At 59.0% G+C, this 18,721-nt stretch overlaps 1 protein-coding gene across 1 annotated transcript in view; it reads left to right on the top strand.

Annotated features, from left to right (window-relative positions):
- Positions 1 to 4,374: 4,374 nt before the first annotated feature.
- LOC134425999 (A.superbus venom factor 1-like) overlaps positions 4,375 to 18,721 on the top strand; it is a 28,080-nt gene continuing 13,733 nt past the window's right edge. The window contains exons 1-19 of the mRNA XM_063170993.1: positions 4,375 to 4,492; positions 5,530 to 5,722; positions 6,689 to 6,848; positions 7,825 to 7,895; positions 7,978 to 8,072; positions 8,156 to 8,238; positions 8,349 to 8,439; positions 8,838 to 8,940; positions 9,304 to 9,424; positions 9,783 to 9,898; positions 10,457 to 10,603; positions 12,624 to 12,836; positions 13,171 to 13,365; positions 14,368 to 14,526; positions 15,287 to 15,416; positions 15,823 to 15,894; positions 16,524 to 16,724; positions 17,550 to 17,664; positions 18,225 to 18,310. Coding sequence (XP_063027063.1) covers positions 4,395 to 4,492; positions 5,530 to 5,722; positions 6,689 to 6,848; positions 7,825 to 7,895; positions 7,978 to 8,072; positions 8,156 to 8,238; positions 8,349 to 8,439; positions 8,838 to 8,940; positions 9,304 to 9,424; positions 9,783 to 9,898; positions 10,457 to 10,603; positions 12,624 to 12,836; positions 13,171 to 13,365; positions 14,368 to 14,526; positions 15,287 to 15,416; positions 15,823 to 15,894; positions 16,524 to 16,724; positions 17,550 to 17,664; positions 18,225 to 18,310 — 2,449 coding nt within the window. The 5' untranslated portion in view covers positions 4,375 to 4,394. The remainder of the gene's footprint in view (positions 4,493 to 5,529; positions 5,723 to 6,688; positions 6,849 to 7,824; positions 7,896 to 7,977; positions 8,073 to 8,155; positions 8,239 to 8,348; positions 8,440 to 8,837; positions 8,941 to 9,303; positions 9,425 to 9,782; positions 9,899 to 10,456; positions 10,604 to 12,623; positions 12,837 to 13,170; positions 13,366 to 14,367; positions 14,527 to 15,286; positions 15,417 to 15,822; positions 15,895 to 16,523; positions 16,725 to 17,549; positions 17,665 to 18,224; positions 18,311 to 18,721) is intronic.

Raw genomic sequence — 18,721 nt, 5'->3', positions numbered from 1 at the left:
TGTTCCTCCAGGAGGACTGCAGCCACCATTTATTTGGAATGCAACAAACACCCTGACTAACAGGGTGACAGATTGGATTCAGACTCTGACAGTGATTTTTTTGGTACTGCTGCATTTTTTATTTTATTTTTCCTAGCAAAGAACTGTTATTCCTATTTCCATATCTTTCCCTGAGAGCCCCTTAATTCCAAAATTATAGTAATTTAGAGGGAGGGGTTCACATTTTCAATTTTGAGGGAGGCTCCCGCCTTCCTTAGCAGACACCTGTCTTTTCAAACCAAGACAGGCAGCGGGACCATCAAACCCAACCTGCTCAACCCTTGTTTCCACCAAACTGGGATTTCCCATTTCCAGACCTTGGACTGATGCAAGAGGAGGAGGTCATGAGGAAGAGGAAGATGGCCTAGAAGGCTCAGGCAGGTGAGGAGGAAGTCAGTGCCCCTTTCCCCCTCTGTCCTCCTCCATCTCCCAGCCCAGCACGGTCCCCGGCTGCAGGACAACCCTGCTGCCAAAGCTGTCCTGCTGGGGACGCACTGGGGGGATCTCCTTGTCCTTCCCTGTGGCACGGAGGCAAATCCCATCCTCTACTTGTCCTTCCTCCCCCAGACCAGGAGCTAAGCATGGAGACCAGGGAGGACAAATCCCCACAGCAGAACCTTGTGGAAGAGGCTGTTTTGAGCAGCTCCACAGCACAGGAATCCAACAGGGAAGAAAAGCCCTGGGGATCCCTCACGAGGAGGGGCTGCAAACGCAGATCATGGGGATCTGAGGAGGAAAGACCCACTCTGGGCCGAGGAGACGGCCGGAGCTCAGAGCTGAGGGTCGATGAGCAGCAACAGGTAAGGAAAAGCCCCACAAGAGCTTCAAATGTGGGAAGAGCTTCAGCCAGAGATCCAACCTGATCCGCCACATGAGAATCCACACGGGGGAGAGGCCCTACATATGCGAGGAGCGTGGGAAGAGCTTCAGCCGGAGATCCAACTTGACTGTTCCCCTGAGGAGCCACACCGGGGAGAGGCCCTACGAGTGTGATAAATGCAGAAAGGGGTTTCAGACCAGCTCTGATCCCCTCAGGCACCAGTGCACTCACACAGAGGAAAGGCCCTTCTACTGCCCTGACTGTGGGAAAGGCTTCAAGTACAACTCCTATCTTGTCAGTCACCAGCACATGCACACCCAGGAGAAGCCCTGTGAGTCTCCCAAGTGTGGGAAGAGATTCACCCAGAAGTCGAACCTGATTGTCCACAAGAGGATCCACACTGGCGAGAGGTCTTACGAGTGTGAGGAGTGTGGGAAGAGCTGCCAGCTCTCCCACCTGATCTACCACCTGAGGAGCCACACTGGGGAGAAGCCCTACGAGTGTGATAAGCGCAGGAAGAGGTTTCAGACCATCTCTCATCTTGTCAGGCACCAGCACATTCACACGGAGGAGTGACCCTTTTGCTGCCCTGACTGCAGGGAGGGCTTCAGGGACAACTCCACCCTCGTGATCCACCAGCGCATCCACTCTGGGGAGAGGCCCTATGAGTGTCCAGAGTGTGGGAAGAGCTTCTCACAGAGCTTCATCTTGAGCAGACACCAACAGAGCCAGCACAAAGGGAAGCCCTGCAAGTGCCCCGCATCCAGGGAGAGTTTCATGTGCTCCTCCAGCTCCATCCCCCATGGGATCCACACTGGATGATCCCCAGTGACCCCCAGTGGGCAGAGCCACGGTGATCCATGGTGCCGGTGATCCATGTTGGGAAGACACCTGGCTGGGGGGCTCCACACTCCACATCCTCCTGGCTCCCCATGGGCACCTCACCTGCACACATCCACAGCCCAACATCAGAAATCCCTTGTGGAGAGCTGATTTGTTGACCTCTGACCTCAGAAAAATCTCCCTTTTTGCATCTTCTGGTTTCATCAAGCAATACTGGATGGCCTTGGAGGTCGTCTCCAACATAAATCCATCCTTTTAATTCTGTCTGGCCCACGGGCATCTTCCACAACTAAATGGGGACAGACTGGGGCAAATCCCTGATTTTGGATCCTGTGAGGTGGAAAAGGTACCCAAGTGGGTTGATTCTTCTGTGTAAGTCTAAGGGTATGAGGAAGAGACCTCCAGGGAGTCAAGGGCAAGTGAAGTTTCACACAGCTTCCAGATTCAGGGAAAGTACAAGTCCACTTGGACTCCTTCATCCACTTGATGGCTGTTGTATGAAAGGATATTAACAAAAAATTCAGTTTACACACATATTTATGGGGTCTCCCACAGCCTTCTGGCAAGAATGCCTAATTGGAGGTTCCTTACTGGCATTGGGAACACCCCCCTCCATAGCTGGATTCCTGTTTCACACTCACACTAAAGCAGAAACCAAACCAAGTCAATGTCCCCATCCCCATTGTCCCCATTGGGACTCTCACCTGTGACATCTGTGGCCGGGGACAGATGTCCCGTGGTGGCACGGCACGGGGCAGGAGGATGTTGTCATCGTCATTGTCCCCATCCCCATTGTCCCCATTGGGGCTCTCACCTCTGACATCTGTGGCCGGGGACAGATGTCCCGCGGTGGCACGGCGCGGGGCAGCAATGCATTAAGCAGGTGGAACAGCAGGGCCCCATCGCCCAGCGCCTGCGCCAGGTCCCACACCTGTCCCCCAGGGCTGCTGGCCCGGTGTCCAATGGGCAGGACGCATGTGGTCACCAGCCAGTGGGCACATTGCCACCACACCTCCATGGGGACACAATGGGGACGCCTGGGCAGGAACTGGTGGGAGGGACTGCTGGGGAGGTGCGTCCTGGTGGGATAAACTTCAATGGAAGAACTCCAATGGAGGTGGGTCCTGGTTGGATGAACTTCTGTGGAGGAGGTGGTGGAGGTGGGTCCTGGTGGGATGAATTTCAGTGGTGGTGGGTCCTGGCAAGATAAACTTCTGCAGAGGAGTCAATGGAAGAAGGTCCAACCATCAGCTTCTGGCCAGGAGCTGATGGAGATGGGATCCTGGTAGAGATGAGATCCTGGTGGAGATGAGACCCTGGTAGAGATGAGATCCTGGTGGAGATGAGATCCTGGTGTCACTCCCCTATCCAGAGCAGCACCAGCTGAGGCCCTGCCTTGTGTGGCCTTGGCAGGACCGCGTCCAGTGAGGAACCCCTGGATGACCTCTGGATGACCCCTGCATGACCTCTGGATTACCTCTGGACAAACCTCAGCACCTCCAACCACTCCTGGGCCACCTCCTACGGCTCAGGAGGTCCCTTCCCCCCCCGGAGGTGACACAGGGGACAACAGAAGCTGGGCCCGGGTGGTGGCTCCAGGGTGACTTTGTGTCACAGCGGCGGCACCGGGCAGGAGCTGCCACCAGGGGGATGGTCACCACATGAGGACAACGGGGGGATGTGGGACACGGGGAGGGATCTGGGCTCCTGGGGCTTGGAGAGGGGACAAGGTCACAGGAGGGGTCCAGATGAACCAGACATGGTGCCCCAGGAGGGTCCAGGTGAGCCGGACATGGTGGACCAGGGCATCCAGGAGGGTGTCCAGGACCTCTCAGGGGTCTCAGGATGGACCCAGGTGCCCAGGTCCAGGAGGTGACCCAGTTGTCCAGGTCTTACCAGGGGTCCTGGAGGTCACCCAAGACCTTTCAGAGGTCTCAGGATGGACCCAGGTTTCCAGGTCCAGATGGACCCCAAGGGTCCAGATCCTACCAAAGGTCCAGGAGATGACCCAGGACCTTTCAGGGGTCACTCAGGTGTCCAGGTTCCGGTGTCCAGGTCCTACTAGGGGTCCTGGAGGTCACCCAGGTCCTTTCAGGGGTCACCCAGGTGTCCAGGTCCAGGTGGGCCCCAAGTCTCCAGGTCCCACCAAAGCTCCAGAAGGTGACCCAGGACCTTCCAGGTGTCACCAGGGTGACCCAGCTCTCCATGACCTATTGGGGGGGGGGGGGGGGGCGTTCAGGGGTTCAAGGAGGAGGATCCTCCCCACCCCCCAGCCCTTTACTGTCCCCCGCTGTCCCCGCTGTTCCCCCACCGCGGTGTCGCGCCCCCCCTCGGGTGTCCCTGCGATGTCCCCGCGATGTCGCAAGCCCCGCGCTGGCCCCGCGCCAGCTCCTTCCCCGAAATGATGAACGACCGCCCCGCCCCTCCCCCACCCGAGGCTGCGGGACCCCTCTCCCGACCAGCGCCACCCCCACTTTGTCACCAGGGTCCCGGCGGTGTCACCCCCTCCTCACCCAGGTGGCCGCAGGCGACCAAAGGTGGCCGGAGCTCCACCCCCACCCCCATCCTGACCCGTCCCCATGGGTGGAGGCGGGGCTCGGGTTACCCATTAACCCCCGCCGGGGCCACCCCCATAAAGGGACTCCCCCCGTGTCGCTGTCGCCGTCGCTGTCCCTGTCCCCTCCCTGCAGCCATGGGGGCTCCGGCGCTGCCCCCTCCCCCTCCTCATCCTCTTCTCTTCCTCCTCCTCGGATTCCTGGTGCTGCTTGGGACCCCCGCCCGCGCTCAGCTGTGAGATATTGGGGACCTCCACCCCAAACCCAGCCCCAACCATGGGACTCCCACCCAACCCCATCCATGGGACGCCCCCCACCCCCACCCCTGGGACCCCCACCTCACTATCCATGGGACCCCCCAGACCATGGGACCCTCCTCTCATTCGTGGGATTTCCCCCCCCCCCCCCAGTCATGGGACCTCCCCACCTATCGGACCCCCACCCACATGTCCGTGAGACCTCCAAACAATGGGACCCCCATGGAATCCCCTTTTTTGGGACCCCCTCATCCATGGGTGCTATGGGGACAGATTTTGGGGTTTCTGGGTACTCTTGAGTTCCCCAAGGTGATTTTGGGACAGATTTTGGGGTTTCTGGGTGCTCTGAAGTCCCCAAGGCTTTGTGAGGCCCCCAAGGTGGTTTTGGGACAAATTTTGGGGTTTCTGGGTGCTCTGAGGTCCCCAAGTTGATATCGGGACAGATTTTGGGGTTTCTGGGGTTTCTGAAGTCCTTAAGGTGTTTTGGGGGACAGATTTAGGGGTTTCTGGGTGCTGTGAGGTCCCCAAGGTGTTTTTAGGACAGATTTTGGGGTTTCTGGGTGCTGTGAGGTCCCTAAGGTGTTTTTAGGACAGATTTTGGAGTTTCTGGGTTCTGTGAGGTACCCAAGGTGTTTATGGGGTCCCCAAGGTAATTTTGGGACGGATTTGGGGGTTTCTGAGGTTCCTAAGGTGTTTTGGGGGACAGATTTTGGGGTTTCTGGGTGCTCTGAGGTCCCCAAGTTGATATCGGGACAGATTTTGGGGTTTCTGGGTGCTGTGAGGTCACCAAAGGTTTATGGGGTCCCCAAGGTAATTTCAGGACAGATTGGGGGTTTCTGAGGTCCCCAAGGTGTTTTGGGGGACAGATTTAGGGGTTTCTGGGTGCTCTGAGGTCCCCAAGGTGTTTTTGGGATAGATTTTGGGGTTTCTGTGCCCTGTGCCCCCCCAGAGCCCTGTGCCAGCCCGTTGCTGTCCCCAGCATGACCATGGTGACCCCGGTCATTGCTGTCCCCAGGGTGACCCTGGTGACCCCGGCCATGCTGCGGCTGGAGACAGACGAGCAGGTGCTCCTGGAGGCCCCTGGGGTGACCACAGCCACCCAGGCCCTGCTGCTGGTCCAGGACTTCCCCCAGAAGCGCCAGGTCCTGTTCCGGACCAATGTGGCCCTGAGCCCGGAGCAGGGCATGATGGCCATGGCCACCATCAAGGTACGGAGTCACCTTGTCACCCTGGTCACTGTCACCTCCCTTTGATCACTGTCACCACCCCCCAGTCACTGCCACCATCAAGGTACGATGTCAGCCCCTCTGGTCACTGCCACCACCCCCCTGGTCACTGTCACCTCCCCCCGGACAGTGTCACCCCCTCTAGTTGCTGTCACTCCTGGTAAGTGCCACTCCCCCCCCCATTGATCAGCACAGGTCACTGTCCCCACGGTCACTGCCTGGGATGGGAAACGGGAACTGACCCCTGAGCGGGGGTGGGGAATGGCCAGGGGGTGCAGTGATCACTGCTGGGGACAGAGGGGTGGTCACTCCTGGTGTCCATGGGGATGGTCACCTCCAGGTGTCCCCACAGATGTCCCCAGTGTCCCTGTGGATGCCCCAGTGTCCCCAGTGCCCCCTGTCCCCAATGTCCCCAGTGTCCCCAATGTCCCTGTGGATGTCCCCAATGTCCCCTGTCCCCAATGTCCCCAATGTCTCCTGTCCCACAGATGTCCCTGTGGATGTCCCCAGTGTCCCCAATGTCACCCTGTCCCCAATGTCCCCAGTGTCCCCAATGTCTCCAGTGTCCCCAGTGTCCCCAGTATCTCCAGTCCCCGTGGATGTCCCCAGTGTCCCTGTCTTTCTGGATGTCCCCAATGTCTCCAGTGTCCCCAATGTCCCCAGCATCCTCAATGTCCCCAATGTCTCCAGTGTCCCCAATGTCCCCAGTGTCCCCTGTCCTCATGGATGTTCTCAATGTCCCCAATGTCCCTGTCCCACTGGATATCCCAAATGTCCCCAGTGTCCCCTCTCCCCACTGTCCCCACTGTCCCCACTGTCCCCAATGTCCCCCGTCCCCAATGTCCCCAATGTATCCCGTCCCTAATGTCCTCAATGTCCCCTGCCCCTCTGGATGTCCCCTGTCCCCATGGATGTCTCCAATGTCCCCAATGTCCGCACTGTCCCCAGGTGCCAGCCAAGGCACTGCCGCAGGTGCCAGGGAAGCAGTTTGTGGCGGTGACAGCACAGGTGGCCACGGTGACACTGGAGAAGGTGCTGCTGGTGGCCCTGCAGAGCGGCCACATCTTCGTGCAGACCGACAAACCCATCTACACCCCGGGCAGCACCGGTGGGACACCCTGGGGACACTGCAGGGACAGCTGGGGACTGCTGGGGACACCACAGGGAGAGCTGGGGACATTGGAGGGGATGGGGACAGCGAGGGAATGGGGACACTGTGGGGACATCACAGGCAGGGGGACACCCCCAGCAGCACCAGTGAGCAACCCTGGGGACACCGGGGGACAGCTGGGGACACTGCAGGGACACTGCGAGGACAACTGGGGACACTTCAGGGACAGTTGGGGACACTGCGGGGATGGGGACACTGTGGGGACATCACAGGTGTGGGGACACCTCAGAGGGCTGGGGACACTGCCTGGGCCACCAATGAATGAGTGAGGACACCTGGGGACACCCAAGGACACCTGGGGACACTGTGGGGATGGCGACACTGTGGGGACACCGAGGGGATGGGGACACTGTGGGGACATCACAGCTGTGGGGACACTTTGAGGGCTGGGGACACCGTGGGGGGTTGGGAACACCTCAGGGTGATGGTGGCGCCTCCCGGTGACACCTTGGAGCACTGGGGACACCTCGGGGTGCTGGGTCCTCTCTTCATGGCATCTTGGGGACTTGGTGGCACCTGGGGGTGCTGTGTCACCCTTCTGTGACACCTCAGGGCGATGGTGGCACTTTGGGGTGTCAGTGTCACCCATTTGGGACCTCCCTGTGATGTCCCCATTGGGACCCATTGTCCCTGCCCTGTCCCTGCTCACCTTGTCCCCTCTGTCCCCTCTCAGTGCTGGATGTCCCCACATGTCCCCTCCCCTTGTTCCCTTGTGTCCTCTCACCCTGTCCTTGTCCCCTCTCACTTTGTCCCCTCTCACCTTGTCCCTTGTGTCCCCTCCAAGTCCCCTGTGTCTCCTGCCAGTGCTGGCTGTCCCCAAGTGTTTTCTCACGTTGTCCCCTCACCTTGTCCCCTGTGTCCCCTCACCTTGTCCCCTGTGTCCCGTCACCGTGTACCCTGTGTCCCCTCCCAGTGCTCTGCCGCCTCTTCACTGTGAGCCACCTCATGCAGCCGGTGGCCAAGACGGTCATTGTGGAGGTCAAGGTGAGTGTCCTGGGGTGACACAGGTGGGTGACATGGGTGGGTGACACACGGGTGACACGGTGCCACCCATGTGTCCCCTCAGACACCCGACAACATCATCATCAAACAAGTCCTTGTGTCATCTCCGACCAAAAACGGGATCCTGTCTCTCACCCACAACCTGCCCGAGGTTGTCAGGTGGGTGTCACCATCCCCCGCGGTGGCCTGGGGACATCTCCTGGGTTGTCACCTCCCTGTCACCTCCCCGTCACCTCCCCCAGCTTGGGCATGTGGACGATTTCGGCCAAATTCGAGGATTCTCCGGAGCAGGATTTCAGCGCCCAATTCGAGGTCAAGGAATACGGTGGGTAAAAGGGTGAGGGGTGGGCTTGAGAACATTGGGGGCTGTCACCAAGGGGTGGCAGTGTCACTGATGTCACCGATGTCACCAATGTCACCACTGTCACCCTGCAGTGCTGCCGAGCTTCGAGGTGTCCCTGATTCCTGAGAAGAAGTTCCTGTACATCGACAGCCAGGAGGATTTCAGGGTGTCCATCCTGGCCAGGTGACACCAAAATGTCCCTTTTTGGGGGCAAAAGTGTCCCTCTGGGGTCACAGCTGTGTGGCAGACAGGGGACAGCTGGGCTTGGCTGATGGCCCTGGGGATGGCATGGGGACATGGTGGAGGGGGACACAGGGTGACACAGGGGGACAATGGTGGTGGCAGGGATGGAATGACAGAGATGGGGGGGCAGGATGGGGACATGGGGACAGAGTGACTCAGTGACACAGTGACAGGGTGACACAGTGACACGGTGGCACAGTGGCTGTCCCCAGGTACCTGTGGGGACAGGAATGGCTGTAATAGGAATGTGCAGGGGACATGATGACATGGTGACACGGTGGCACAGTGAAAGGTGACAGGATGGTACAGTGACACGATGGCACGGTGGCTGTCCCCAGGTACCTGTACGGGAAGCGCGTGGAGGGGATGGCCTTTGTCCTCTTCGGGGTCATGGTGGACAACGAGAGGAAGAGCATCCCCCAGTCCCTGCGGCGCATCCCGGTAAGCCTGGCACTGTCCCTGTCCCCAACACTGTCCCCAACCCTGGCACTGTCCCCAACCTTGTCCCGGTGAGCCTGGCACTGTCCCTGTCCCCAACCCTGTCCTACCCCTGTCCCCAACCATGTCCCCATGTCCCCAATATGTCCCCAGGTCCAGGCTGGCGATGCCAATGCCCTGCTGTCCCTCTGCTGTCCCTCTGCGGACCCTCTGCTGTCCCCCTGCTGTCCCTAACCCTGACCCCATGTCCCCAGTGTGTCCCCAATGTGTCCCTAGTGTGTCCCCAGTGTGTCTCCAGGTGCAGGACAGTGATGCTGACGCCCTGCTGTCCCTAACCCTGTCCCTATGTCCCCAATGTGTCCCCAGGTGCAGGACGGTGATGCTGACGCCCTGCTGTCCATGGCTCACCTGCGCGAGCGCTTCCCTAACCCCCAGGAGCTGGTGGGACACTCGCTCTATGTCACTGTCACCGTCATCACCGAGTCAGGTCTGTGTGGGGACACGGGGGGACATGGGGACATTGGGGGACACGGGGGGACACAGGGGGCCAGGAACAGCAGGGGACACGGGGGCATACGAGGGGACATGGGGGGACACAAGGGGACTCTGAAACAGATGAAGAGGATGCAGGAGACAGGGTAGGATGAGGAGATGGGGGGACACCTGCGGTGGGGGACAGGGACCCCAGGTGACATGGCCACCATGGTGTCCCCACAGGCAGTGACATAGAGGATGTCCAGAGTGGTGGCAGGGGGACATAGAAGAGACAGGGACAGCGAGGATGGGGAGCACCTGAGGTGAGGACAGGGACCAGAGGTGACACGGCCACCACGGTGTCCCCACAGGCAGTGACATGGTGGAGGCCCAGCTTGGTGACATCAAGATCGTGACGTCCCCCTACAGCATCCACTTCACCCGTACCCCCAAGTACTTCAAGCCAGGGATGCCCTTTGACCTCATGGTTGGTGACATCTTGGAGAAAGCGGTGGCCCAGGGTGGTGGCACGGGACCCACAGGATATCCTGGGGTGGGGACAGGGCACAACTGGGGGTGGAGGAGGAGTTGGTCCCTAAGTGATGTTCCTGTGTCACCTGGGGGGGGCTGGGGACCGTGAGCTGTCCCCGTGTCACTGGGGTGGCACTTCCTGGTGCCAGTGTCCCTTTGCAGTGCCACCACCCCTTCCCGGTGCCACCACCCCTTCCCAGTATCAGAGTCCCCTCCCAAGTGCCACCACGCCTTCCCAGTTTCCCTTTCCAGTGCCACCACCCCTTCCCAATATCCCTTCTCAGTGCCACCACCCCTTCCCAGTATCAGTGTCCCCTCTCAGTGCCACCAGCCATTCCCAGTGTCCCTTCCCAGTGCCACCACCCCTTCCCCGTGTCCCCTTCCCAGTGCCACCACCCATTCCTAGTGCCACCACCCCTTCCCAGTGTCCCACTCCATGTCCTCCCATAATGTCCCCACGCCCCCCAGTGTCCCCTCCAGGTTTATGTCACCACCCCCCCGGTGTCCCCTCCAGGTTTATGTCACCAATCCCGATGGGTCCCCGGCGCCGCATGTCACCGTCCAGGCCAATGGCTTCCAGGGCCAGGTGTCCACCCGGGGTGATGGCACGGCCAGGCTGGTCCTCAACATGCCAGCCAACAAGGACAGCGTCCCCATCACCGTGAGTGGGGACACCACTGTCACCTCACCGGGGTGGCCCAGGGCTGGGGAGGTGACCAGGGCTTGAGGTGGCTGAGATGGCCGGAGTGACCAAGGACAGGGGGTTTGAGGTGGCTGAAGTGACCCATGGTGGTGATGAGCAAAGGTCAGGACAGCAGGACTGGACATCCATGATGGTCATAGGATCATCCAGGACAGAAGGACTGAACATCCATGATGGTCAGTGGACCATCCATCCACTGGACTGTGGTGGTCAAGATGTCCAGAATGACCAAGGACCGGGGGGTTGAGGTGACTATGGTGGTCAAGATATCCACAGTGATCAAGGACCAGAGCTATCCCGGCCTCCACTGGCCAAGGAGAAGGATAGCCCAGGTCAGGCTGACCATGGTGGCCAACTCACTTGAGTTGACCAAGACATGACAGTCATCAAGGACCAGGTGTCAAAGAGACTGGTGGAGGTGTCCACAGTGGTCAGTTGTCCATGGTGGCATGTGGCCAGAATGACCAGTGACTAGGAACTGGGATGGCCAAAGCCAGGGAGACCAAAGTGGCCAAGACATTGAGGGTGGCCAAGGTCCAAGGTCAGGGGGACCACGGTGGTGGAGTGGCCAAATCATCCAAGGTAGTAAATGGTCAGTTTGAGCATGGAGATGGTCACCAAGGACCAGGGCACCAGGGAGAGGCAGAGAGACCATGACAGACAAGACCTTTGTGTGGCCAAGACCTCCATGATGGCCAGGACCTCTGTGGTGACCAAGACCTTCATGGTAGCCAGGATCTCCAAGGTGGCCAAGCCCTTTGTGCTGGCCAAGACCTCCATGGAGAGCAAAACCTCCAGGGTGGCCAAGACTTCCATGGTGGCCAAGGCCTTCATGATGAGCAACACACCTCCATGATGGCCAAGACCTCTATGGTGGCCAAGACCACCATGATGGCCAAAATCTCCATGATAACCATTACACTTCCATGATGGCCAAGACTTCTATGGAATCTCTATGGTGGCTGAGCCCTCCATGATGGCCAAGCTCTCCATGATGGCCAAGACCTTCCATGGTGGCCAAGACCTCTATGGAACCTCTATGGTGGCCAAGCCTTCCATGTTGGCCAAGACCTTTATGGTGGCCAAGACTGCCATGATTGCCAAGACCTCTATGGAACCTCTATGGTGGCTGAGCCCTCCATGATGGCCAAGACCTCTGTGGTGGCTGAGCCCTCCATGATGGCCAAAATCTCCATGATAACCAACACACCTCCACGATGGCCAAGACCTCTGTGGTGGCCAAGACCTCTATGGAACCTCAATGGTGGCCAAGCCCTCCATGATGGCCGAGACCTTTATGGTGGCCAATCCCTCCATAATGGCCAAGACCTCTATGGAACCTCTATGGTGGCCAAGCCCTCCATGATGGCCAAGACCACCATAGTGGCCAAGACCTCCATGGTTGCCAAGACCTTTATGGTAGCTGAGCCCTCTATAGTGACCAAGTCCTCCATGATGGCAAGACCTTTATGGTGGCCAAGACCTCTATGGAACCTCTATGGTGGCCAAGCCCTCCATGATGGCCGAGACCTTTATGGTGGCCAATCCCTCCATAATGGCCAAGACCTCTATGGAACCTCTATGGTGGCCAAGCCCTCCATGATGGCCAAGACCACCATAGTGGCCAAGACCTCCATGGTTGCCAAGACCTTTATGGTAGCTGAGCCCTCTATAGTGACCAAGTCCTCCATGATGGCAAGACCTTTATGGTGGCCAAGACCTCTATGGAACCTCTATGGTGGCCAAGCCCTCCATGATGGCCAAGACCTCTATGAAACCTCTATGGTGGCCATGCCCTCCATGATGGCCAAGACCTCTATGGAACCTCTATGGTGGCCAAGCCCTCCATGATGGCCAAGACCTCTATGGTGGCCAAGACCTTTACAGAACCTCTCTGGTGGCCGAGCCCTCCACACTGCCCCCAGCCAGGCCTGTGTCCCTCCCCGCTGACCGAGTGCCACCATGTCCCCTGTGCCAGGTGCGGACGACGCAGGCAGGGCTGCCCCCAGAGCGCCAGGCCTCACGGCAGATGACGGCCCAGGCCTATCACAGCCAGGCCGGCTCGGGCAACTTCCTGCACCTGGCGGTGGCCGCCACCGAACTCCAGCCCGGGGACAACCTGGCTGTCAACTTCCACCTCAAGACCAGCAACAACAACGTCCGCAACTCTGTCCCGTTCTTCACCTACCTGGTGGGTACCATGGTTGATCAGTGGTGCCCCCACCTTGACCACCTGGATGTCCAGGGACCTGGAGGATATTTAGATAAGCTTGGGGGGCCCTTGAGGGACTTGGGGGGCACCTAAAGGCCTTGGGGGACCTTTGAAAGGGTCTGGAGGACTCTTGAGGGACCCTTGAGCAATCTGGGGGACCTTTGGAAAGGTTTGGGTGGCCTTGAGGGACCCTTGAGGGATCTGGGGGACCTTTGGAAGGGTTTGGGAGACCTTGAGATCCTTGGGAACATTTAAGAACTTGAGGGGACATTGAAGGATGTCCAGATGGTCACCAAGCTTGGGTTCCTGGCAGATCATGACCAAGGGACGCATCCTCCGAGCCGGCCGGCAGCGGCACGAGGCCGGGCAGAGCTTGGTGACCATGACCCTGCAAGTGACGGCCGAGCTTATCCCGTCCTTCCGCATTGTGGCCTACTACTACGTCATGCCCGGCGAGATTGTGGCCGACTCCGTCTGGGTGGACGTCAAGGACACCTGCATGGGCTCTGTGAGTGTCCCCTAGTGGCCCCAGGGGTGTCAAAGGGGGTCTTGGAGGCATTGGATGGGCCTTGGTGGTGGCTGGAGCTGACCTTGAGGTGGCCCTTGAGGGGTCTGAGAGGCCTTGGTGGTGTTTGGGGGAGTCCTTGAGAGGTTCTGGAGGTCCTTGAGGGGTTTGGATATCCTTGAGGGGTTTGTGGGGCTCTTGAGGGGTTTGGGAGGTCCTTGAGGGGCTTGGGTGGCCCTTGAGGGAGGTGGGAGATCCATGAGGGGTTTGAGGGCCTTGGATGTGCTTGGGGGGCCCTTGAAGGAGCTGGGACATCCATGAGGGACTTGGGTGGCCTTGAAGGACCTGGGAGATCCTTGAGGTACCTGGGTGGCCTTGAGGGGTTTGGAAGGTCCTTGAGGGACTTGAGTGTCCTTGAGAGGGCTTTTGAGGGGCTTGGGGCACCCTTGAGGGACTTGGGAGATCCTTGAGGGACCTGAGAGGTCCTTGAGGAACTTGGGTGGCCTTGAGGGACCTGGAAGACATTTGGATAAGCTTGGGGAGCCCTTGAGGGACTTGGGGGGCACCTGAAGGGCTTGGGGGACCTTTGAAAGTGTTTGGGGGAGTCTTGAGGGACCCTTGAGGGGTTTGGGGGGCTTTTGAAAGGGATGGTGGGGACCTTGTGGGACCTGGGGGTCCTTGAGAGTTCTTGAGGGATCTGTGAAACATTTGGAAGGGTTTGGGGGACCTCGAGATCCTTGGGAACCTTTGGAAGAACTTGAGGGGACCTGAGTGGTCCCTGGTGGGAATTTGGAGTCACTTCTGTGGTTTTGGACACTCCATGAGGAGCTTGGACATCTCCTGGGTGACCCAGGTGGCCCTGGTAGCCCTGGTGGCCCAGTGATGGCCCAGCCCATGGCCACCAACTGCTCCTGGAGGTCCAAATTTGATGTCTGCCATGGTGGGGGAGAACAAAAGTGGCTTTTGGGGACATCTTGGGGACGTCACCTCCTGTGTCTGTGGCAGCTGATGGTGAAAGGGGCAACGGAAGGTGACAACCGTGTGCAAGAGCCGGGGACAGGGATGAGGTTGCGCATCGAGGGCGACCACAAGGCCCACGTGGGGCTGGTGGCCGTGGACAAGGGGGTCTACGTCCTCAACAAGAACAAGTTCACCCAGACCAAGGTGGGTGGCCCTGTCCTCGATGTCCTCAAGGGGTGGCCATGGCCATTCCCAGTATCCGTGGGTGGTGGCTGCCATGGTTATCCCTGTCCTTGCTGTCCCATGGTGGTGGCCATCATGGTATCCCTGTCCCCATCATCCCCTGGTGGTAGCCATCACAGTTGTCCCTGATGTCCCATGGTGGTGGCCATCATGGTTGTCCCATGATGGGGACATCCCCATCATCCCCTGGTGGTGGCCGTGGAAAAGGGGGTCTACATCCTCAACAAGAACAAGTTCACCCAGACCAAGGTGGGTGGCACTGTCCTCGATGTCCCCAAGGGATGGCCATGGCCATCCCCAGCATCCTTGGGTGGTGGCTGTCATGGTTGTCCTTGTCCCTGCTGTCCCTGGATGGTGGCCATCACAACAGCCCCCGTCATCCCTGGGTGGTGGCAGTGGCCATCATGGCTGTCCTGTCACCTCTGGGTGGTGGCACTGGCCATCACAGCTGTCCCCATCATCCCTGGGTGATGGCAGTGGCTGTCACAGCTGTCCTGTCACCTCTGGGTGGTGGCAGTGGCCATCACTGCTGTCCCTGTCCCCATCCCCATTGTCCTTGGATGGTGGCAGTAGCCATCACAGCTGTCCTGTCACCTCTGGGTGGTGGTGGTGGCCATCACAGCTGTCCTGTCACCTCTGGGTGGTGGCACTGGCTGTCACAGCTGTCCTGTCACCTCTGGGTGGTGGCAGTGGCCATCACAGCAGTCCCCTGTGGGCACAGGTTTGGGACACGGTGGAGAAAAGTGACATCGGCTGCACGGTGGGCAGTGGCCGGGACAACGTCGGCGTCTTCGCGGACGCTGGCCTGAGCCTGACCACCAGCGTCAAGGTCACCACGCCCCAGCGGTCAGGTGGGGACAACTGTGGTGGCATCTTGGGGACAGGGGGTGACACCTCAAAGAGGTGGTATCTTACAGAGGTGGCACCTTGGGGATGGAGCAGGTGACATCTCAGGGATGGTGGAGGTGGCACCTTGGGGATGGAGCAGGTGACATCTCAGGGATGGTGGAGGTGGCACCTTGGGAATGGGGGAGGTGACAGGGATGGTGGAGGAGGTGGCACCTTGGGGATGGTGGAAGTGACGCTTCAAGGATGTGGCACCTCAGGGACCGGGGAGGTGACACCTTGAGAATGGGAAAGATGACCCCTTGAGGATGGGAGAGGTGACATCTCAGGGATGGTGGAGGTGACCCTGAACTTTGGGATGTGACACCTGGGACACCTTGAGGTCCTGACCAGTGTCCCCTCTGTCCCCAGAGGTCCTGTGTCCCCAGCCTGCCAAACGCAAGCGGCGCTCGCTGGCACTCGCCGAGTACAAGGGCACCAAGGGTAGGTGGCACTGGGGTGTCCCTTGTCCCCAGGGGTCACCAGTGTGTCCCTTGTCCCTGAGGCTGCCAAAGTGTCCCAGATCCTGAGGCACACCAGTGTCCCATGTCCTAAATGCCACCAGAGGAGCGTCCCATGTCCCTGAGGGCCACCAGAGCGTCCTATGTCCCTGAGGGCCACCAGAGTGTCCCATGTCCCTGAAGGCCACCAAAGTGTCCCATGTCCCAATCAATACCAGTGTCCCATGTCCCTGAGAGCCACCAGTGTCCCATGTCCCTGAGGGCCACCAGAGTGCCCCACGTCCCTTAGAGCTACCAGTGTCCCACATCCCTGAGGGCCACCAGTGTTCCATGTCCCTGAAGGCCACCGGAGTGTCCCATATCCCAGTCAACATCAGTGTCCCATGTCCCTGAGAGCCACCAGTGTCCCATGTCCCTGAGGGCAACCAGTGTCCCATGTCCCAAAGAGCCACCAGAATGTCCCACACCCCAAGGTCCCCATTCCAGAGCCATCAGAATGTCCCACACCTCTGAGGTCCCCGTTCCAGAGCAATCAGAATGCCCCACACCCCTGAGGTCCCCATTCCCAAGAGCCACTAGGGCCTGTCCCAGCCCTGTCCTGGTGTCCACCAGCGGCTGAGTACTCAGACAAGCTGCAGAGGAGGTGCTGCGAGGACGGGATGAAGGACAACCCGATGGGACACGGCTGTGAGCAGAGGAGCGAGTACATCCTGGAGGGCGAGTCCTGCGTCCGCGCCTTCCTCGACTGCTGCAGATACATCAAGGCCAAGAGGGACCAGCAGAACCTCTCACCCAGCACCGGCCTGGCCAGAAGCAAGTGTTGGGTCACGGAGGGTGGGAGAAGGTCAGGGAGGTTGGAGGAATCTCAGGTGGAGCTTTGGTGGAGTGTCTTAGGTAGGTTTTGGGTGTTCCTTGGTGGATCTCAGGTGAAGGTGAGCTTGAGCAGAGCTTGGGTGAAGGTTGGATGTTCTTTGGTGAAGGTCAGGCAAACCATAGATGTTCTTTGGGTGTTCCTTGGGTATTCCTTGGTGAAGATCAGGCAAAACTTGGGTGTTCCTTGGGTGTTCCTTGGGTGTTCCTTGGATATTCTTTGGGTGTTCCTTGGACTTTCCCTGGTGGAAGGTCAGGTGAACCTTGGGTGTTTCTTGGGTGTTCCTTTGATGTTCCTTGGGTGTTCCTTGGATGTTCCTTGGGTGTTCCTTGGGTGTTCCTTGGGTGTTCTTTGGATGCTCTTTGGGTGTTCCTTGGATGTTCCTTGGGGATTCCTTGGGTGTCCCTTGGGTGTTCTTTGGATGTTCTTCGGGTGTTCCTTGGACTTTCCCTGGTGGAAGGTAAGGTGAACCTCAGACATTCCTTGGGTGCTCCTCAGGTGGAACTTGGGTGAAGGTTGGGAGGGTCTTGGGTGGGTTTGGGGCATCCCTTGGATGAAAGTCAAGTGGCCCTCAGGCATTCCTTATGCGATCTTTGGACAACCCATCAGGCAATGCTTGGGTGGCAGTTGGGTGACCTTAGGCAAGACAAAGGGTGGCACTGGGTTGGTGCTGGGTGGCACTGGGGTGGTGTTGGGGTGATACTGGCTCCACTCAGGGGTCTCAGCCCTGAGGCCATGTTCAAGAGGTCCAATGCCACCACCCCCAGGCCATGAGGACGAGGATCCCTTCTTGGAGGACGATGAAATCGTCTCGCGGACCCTCTTCCCCGAGAGCTGGCTGTGGCAGGTGGAGCAGCTGACAGAGCCACCCAACGAGCTGGGGTGAGCTTGGACCTCCTGTCCTCCCACCACTCTCCCATTCCACAGTCCAGCCTGGGCACGGTCATCCTGTCCCCATCCAGCTTGGACATCTCTGGAGACCAGTTATGGTCACCCCAAAGCCAGACAAAGGTCACTGCTAAACTCCCAGTCCAGCCTCAGGGGTTCTTGGTCCACTCAGGGGTCATCTCCAAGCTCCTGGTCCTGCCTGGGGATCTGTGGGGCGGGGACATCTCTGGGGACCAGGGAGGTCCCACTGTGGGTTTGGGACATCTCTGGGGACAAGAAAAGTCCAGCTGTAGGTTTGGGACATATTTGGAGACCAGGAAAGTCCAGCTGTGGGTTTGGGACATCTTTGGGGACAAGGAAAGTCCAGCTGTGGGGCTGGGACATCTTTGGGGAACAGGGAGGTCCTGCTGTGGGTTTGGGACATCTTTGGAGACCAGGAAAGTTCCGCTGTGGGGCTGGGACTTCTCTAGGGACCAGGAAAATCCCATGGTGACACCCCCTGAGCCTGGCCTGGGGTGGGCCATGACCCCCTTGGTCACTCCTGTCCTCTCCAGGGTCTCGGGCAAGACAGTGCCCGTGTTCCTGCAGGACTCCATCACCACCTGGGAGGTCCTGGCCGTCAGCCTCTCCCCCACCAAAGGTACGGGGTCATGGAGGACAAGAGAGTTCCTGGGGCCAGCAGAACATCCCCAAACCTTGTGGGGGGTCCCTGAGACCTGAAGGGTCCTCTAAGCTTGGGGATTTCACCAGGATTTGAGGGATCTCCAAAATCTGAGGGGAGATGCCTCAAAGTCTGGTGGCCATCCTTAGGATTTGAGGGATCTCCATGGAACTTGAGAGATCTCCTAAACTTTGAGATTCAAGGGGTCTCCTAAACCTTGGGAGGACTCTGTGGATCTTGATGGATCTCCTAAATCTTGTGAGGGCTCTGTGGGTCTTGATGGATCTCCCAAACCTTTTGAGGACTCCCTGGACTTCCAGGGATCTCTGAAAACCTCGGGGCTGCCTTGGGGACACAAGGAGTCCTCAACCCCAAACCCTCACATGTCCC

The sequence above is a fragment of the Melospiza melodia genome, chromosome 17 (assembly GCF_035770615.1).
Source record: "Melospiza melodia melodia isolate bMelMel2 chromosome 17, bMelMel2.pri, whole genome shotgun sequence".
Classification (NCBI taxonomy): domain Eukaryota; kingdom Metazoa; phylum Chordata; class Aves; order Passeriformes; family Passerellidae; genus Melospiza; species Melospiza melodia.
The sequence above is the reverse complement of the archived record's forward strand: the minus strand, read 5'-3'. Positions and strand labels throughout refer to the sequence as shown.